The 5,279-nt window shown below is 57.0% G+C and overlaps 1 protein-coding gene across 1 annotated transcript in view; it reads left to right on the forward strand.

Moving 5' to 3' along the window:
• Positions 1-5,279, forward strand: part of CAPN5 (calpain 5) — a 64,566-nt gene that overhangs the window by 32,931 nt on the left and 26,356 nt on the right. The window contains exon 3 of the mRNA XM_019649426.1: positions 1,293-1,424. Within this exon, the coding sequence (XP_019504971.1) occupies positions 1,293-1,424 (132 nt within the window). The remainder of the gene's footprint in view (positions 1-1,292; positions 1,425-5,279) is intronic.

The raw sequence follows: 5,279 nt of genomic DNA on the forward strand, positions 1-5,279 counted from the left end.
GCCTTGCAGCTTGGCCCTGAACTTGTCACCCTGAAGTCTCATCTGGAGCCACTCATGTCCTCAGGGGACTTAGAGCTTTCAATGTGGCCCTCCAAAACACTGGTTTTCCCAGGCGGAGGTGGCAACAGGGGTCCCAGACACCTTAGTGAAAATGGATAGCCCTTTGCCCCATTTTCTCCTGCAAATGCTGTGCCTCCATGACCCATGGAGTCTTTACACAGCCCTGCAAGGATAATAATCTACCTCCTTTGCAAAGGTCAGGAAGCAGAGGCTCAGAGAGGTTGAGCCACTGTCCCAAAGTTGCACAGCCAGGAGAGGGGGAACAGGAATTTGAATTCTGTCTTCCTGACTCTGCTACCCTCTGCTGGCCGCCTGCAGTATTACCTCAGTAGCTCTGTTGTGATTGAACTAGCTTGGGAGCACCTGCTGAAGTGGAGGCAGGCCTGTGCTGTGTGACTGGGGCATGTTATTCCACCTCTCTGGGCCTCAATTTGCTCATCTGTAAGATGAGCACAGTGCGCACCTGTCAGGACCATGATGAGGGTCGATCATAGTGCCAGTAGGATGCCTGGCATTAGAAATGCATGTTGCAGTGTCTACCTCCTCCCCCCCTCTGCAGCCCCTCTTGGGGAGCAGGCACTCCCTCTCAGCTGTGCTGGGTGAAGATGCTGTGGGTGAGGAGGAGGAGCCTGGTGTAGGCCCTCTGGGAGCTCTGTGGGTGTCTGCTCAGCTCTGCTCGGCATTTGCTTGCTGTGTGCTCTTGACAAGTCAGCTGCTCCTCTCTGAACTTTCATTCCTCACCCATAAAAAAGAACAGCAATGCCACACTTCTCAGGTGGGGTGAAGGTCAGATGAGATAGCCTGAGGATGTGCCCACACGGGGCCTGGCACATCAGCTCCCCGATTCTCCTTGCCCTCTGTACTCATCACATGTACTTTCAGTGTGTGTTTCCGCCCTGCACCCCAGCCCTGCTCCATGACTGTGGGCCCCTGAGGGCCAGCTGGGGTGGGCACTGCAGGGCTGCTGGTGCTGGAGAAGGATGTGCAGAGCAGGAGGAAGGTGGTGGCCCAGGGTCCAGCCCCCCGAAGTCCTTCTACAGTATTCAGTCGTTGTGGAACCTTTGGCAGAAGAGCAGAGTCCTTCAGCCGGGGGAAGGGAAAGGCCTTCCAGGCAGCGCCTGGGGGAAGCTGGATTTGGGGAAACTGATTAGCCACGAAGGGACCCCAGTCTGCAAGGGGAGACAGGCAAATCCGCATGCTGACAGTGGGATCTCCTCTCGGCTTCTCTGCAGGACATCTGTGAGGACCCCCGCCTCTTTGTGGACGGCATCAGCTCCCACGACCTGCACCAGGGCCAGGTGGGCAACTGCTGGTTTGTGGCTGCCTGCTCATCGCTCGCATCCCGAGAAGCCCTGTGGCAAAAGGTGAGGCCTGGGGTGGGGCTGGGATTGCTGGGAATGTGAACTCAGCCTGCGGCCCGCACTGCCCAACAGAGGAGGTGCAGCCTGAATGTGCAGATGAGACTTTATGGAAGCCTGTGCAGGGGGTGGGGTGGGGTGACACCGGGGCTCCCCAGCATTGGCTGAGCTTTAGAATCTCCTTCCCCTCACCTGCCAGCTTAGGAACCCTGGGGCGGGTGCTGGGAATCTGGGTAGCTCCCCATAGGATTGCGATGTGTCCCCTCTCCACTATGGGGGCCCGCAGTGTCCCTGGAGTCACTTGGCAGAATATACCTGAGAAATGTGGAAGCTTCCTGAATCATGGGCAGTGGTGGAGAGACCACTAACTGCGGCTCAGGAGACCCCTGCTAGTACCTGCTGTGTGACATGGCCAGCCTTGGTCCTTCTCTGAGCCGTAATGTTCTCACTCGTTCAGCGGGAATGGTCCATGAATCATGGTTCCAAGCTGCTGATGTTCTGGACTAGTGCTAACGGGTTTAGGTTGGAAAGAATGGGCTCTGGTCCTGACACTTCGCCCTCTTGTGGCAGCACTCGGCAGTGCAACCCTTAAATCAAACAGCCTCTACTCCTCGGGAGGCGAGGATGCTGGAGTACAGGCTGGACTTACGCTCTCTAGTTATCCAGGGAACGCATCCTGGGTTCTCATGCCAGCAAATACAAGTCGTTGCCTCTTTCTCATCCTTGCCCTTCCTGCTGTTCCTATTAGGAGCGAGCAGCAGAGCTTAAGAGCACTGGGCATCTCAGCCATACAGGCTTACGTGCGAGCCCCAGCCTCACCATATGGCAGCTTTATAAATAGCCCCAGGTTATTCACCCCAAACATCAGGATATCAGGGTAGCTCCCTCTCAGGGAGTTGTGAGGGTGAAATGCGACACTGTACTTAAAAGACCTTGCACAGTGCTGTGCTCCATGAATGGTGGCTGCATTATAATAATTAATATTCATAGATTATAACGGGTATTCTCATGTACGCGGGACATAAGGAGCAGAGTGGGTTTGTTCTCATCCTCTCAGACACTCCTCAGCCATTAGAAGGAGCTGTGCGCTCAGCCAAGGCGGGGACTGTGGTGGGGCCCTGCTGTCATGTATTCTGAATGGAGTGTGACCTCTCAAAGCCGCCCCAGGTGGGCATCCCCAGGGACTGGCCCCTGGTGGTCCTGGGGGGTTGGGGTAACTGCGGGCTGTAGGGCCCTTGCAAAGGCCACTGCTGCAGTCATGGGGCGTCTGAGCAGGGATGGCCTCGTGGGAGCATTTTCCTCATGGGCCTCAAGTCCCAGAAAGGGTCGGGGCCTGGCACTATTCTCCAGGTGTAGGACTGTCCTCATCCTTCTGCCTCCAGGCTCTAACACCCTTCTCTGAGCCAAGAACAAGGCCCCCCCTGCCTCTGATCCCCATCGTCAGCTAGGTCAGGGCTCAGTCTGGGGCTGGAGGTGGCACACAGGAATCCTACAGTGCTGGCCCCACCCCTCCCATCCTGCCCTATAACTTTGTGTTTTTCTGTGGCCTCTCCTTCCAAGGTGAGTTCCCCATGGAGAGAGCTAGGCCCATTTATAGTTTCCCTGTGAGCCCAGCAGGGAGCCTGGCACAGAGATGGCTCAAGAAAGTTTTGAGAATGGAGCCCCTCCCAAAATTGTTGGACCCAGCTACTGGCCAGCAGCCCCGCCACCAGCCTTGCTGCCATAGGCCTTCTGTGACCTTCGGTGGGGCTGAAGCCTGGCCTGCTGTGTCCCCTCCTGGGGAACGGCTGTCTGGTCGTTTGTAGGGAGGAGCCTCAGCTTGCGCCTGCCCTGAGCCTGGCCTCAGGTGGTCCCCTGGTATAGCTCCTCATCTGAGTGGAGCGAGGGCCCCAGAACCTGCAGGGGGAGGCCTGTTGTCAATATTGTGTGACCGCGGCAGCCCTGTGTTTGTCTCTGGGCCAGAGGTCCCCCCTGCAGGGTGTTGGGGCACCTGGCCCTCCTGGAGGCTTTGAGGGCCAGGAGGCTGATCACTAGGAGCTTCTGTCCCCGGGAGGCTGTGGCACTCTGGACCAATCACAGTCTGCTTCCTGGTGCTGCTGTGGTGACAGCCCCTGGGTCCCAGAGGGAGGCACAAGGCCTCAGGGAGCTCATTACTATGCTTTATCTCCCCTCCTGTCCCTGCTGAGGGAGCCCTGTTTGTTGTCACCCCTCACCTTCTGGGCCCGTTGCCCTGCAGGGCCTCCCCTGCCCCACCGTGTTTTCTCCATGGAATGGGGGTGCTCAGGCTGGCCTGCACCCTTGCTCCCCCCACCCACCTCACTCTGGGGATGCTGAGCCTCAGATGCGGGTGCATCACACCCTTGACACACGTGCCCCCTCCTCCAGGAAGCCACTCTTTTACCTCTAGTTCTTGATGCAGCCTGGGGGCAATGATTTGAAGCCACCCAGGCCCGGGTTTCATTCTGACTGGGCCCCTTGCTAGCTGTGTGACCTTGGGCAAGTCATGTCCCTTCTCTTGGCTTCGCCGTAAACCTGATGTTTCCATTCCACAGTGTTCTGAGAGGATTAAAGGAGCCCGTTGCGGGCAAGCCCATGGCATAAGCGGGCAAGCCCATGGCATAAGCGGGCAAGCCCATGGCATAAGGCGCAATCTGCACTTGTTAAACCCCCCTCTCTGCCTCTCTTGGGCTCCCATCCATTTCTCTGTTCTTCTAGATACCTCTTGGCAGCGGGCCTCTCCCTATGGGATCCCTAGTGGGGGCATTATGGTCTCTCCAACTTGACTGTACATTCCCTGAGGGCAGGGCAGTGCACTTCGGGTGGACCAGAAAGGATGTGACAGTAGGGAGGAGCATTTGCCATCAGACCTGGCCTGGCCCGAGCCAGGGAAGTTCACCTTCCCCGCTGCCTGGCCACAGCCCCGGGCATGAGGGCAAGCCTGATGCCTGCTCTGAGCCATGGGCTGCCTGGGCCCAGGAGGAGTCTGCTGTGCCCCTGGCCATAGGAAGCAGAAGGGACAGCAGAGCCCCAGTGGAGTGCCTGGATGTCTGAGAGCCAGTGTTGGGGGTGGGCAGTCCTGTGGTGGGGCCTGGGGGAGGCACTTGATGGTAGGGCCAGGCTATCTTTTGGTTCCATTTAGATGTTTCCCATCCTGCCCCTGCCCCGGCTGTATGAGCAGGTCATGTCCTTTAGCTGTGTAGTATAATAGCAGTTCATTCACCACACGTTAATGGAGCACCAATTATGCCCCAGCACCATTCTAGGTACTGGGGACAGAAGATTTGGACAAGTACAAAACTACTGAAGGCCTTCTTTACCCAGAAACAACCAGTGTTAAGAGTTTACTATATTTCTTTGCAGTCTTTTTTTTCCATTTGGGGTTAAAGAGGTGTTTGTTTATTTTAATACACATTTTCGCAATCACATCTGTAAGCTTGGAGCTTCTCCTCTCCTCTCTGTCATTGCTACATCCAACCTTTGGTGGGTCCTCTCAAGGTATCTGGTGGCTGAGCAGAGGTGTGTGGATGGCCGTGGGCCCAGCCATCTGCAGCCTCTTGCCTCCCTTTCCTTCCTCTGGCTCTCACTGCCCCCCGTCTCCTGCCCTGTCTGTCTGTGAGGCCCAAGCTCTAACAACTTCCACCTCAGCCTCCTCCTGCAGGTCTGTAACCCTCTGCCCAGGCTGAGACCAGGCTCTCTCTAGGGACATATGGCTCCTGGGTCCCCATCAGTAGAAGCTGAACACCTCCGCCATGTCCTGCAGGTTCAGGGAGGGGGCCAAGGCGTCTCTTTCCTCAGTGCTGCCACCAGACCACACCACACCCTCCCCATATAAACCCCTACAGGCTGATGCCATTGCCCTCC

The sequence above is a fragment of the Hipposideros armiger genome, unplaced genomic scaffold, assembly GCF_001890085.2.
Source record: "Hipposideros armiger isolate ML-2016 unplaced genomic scaffold, ASM189008v1 scaffold_132, whole genome shotgun sequence".
Lineage (NCBI taxonomy): Eukaryota > Metazoa > Chordata > Mammalia > Chiroptera > Hipposideridae > Hipposideros > Hipposideros armiger.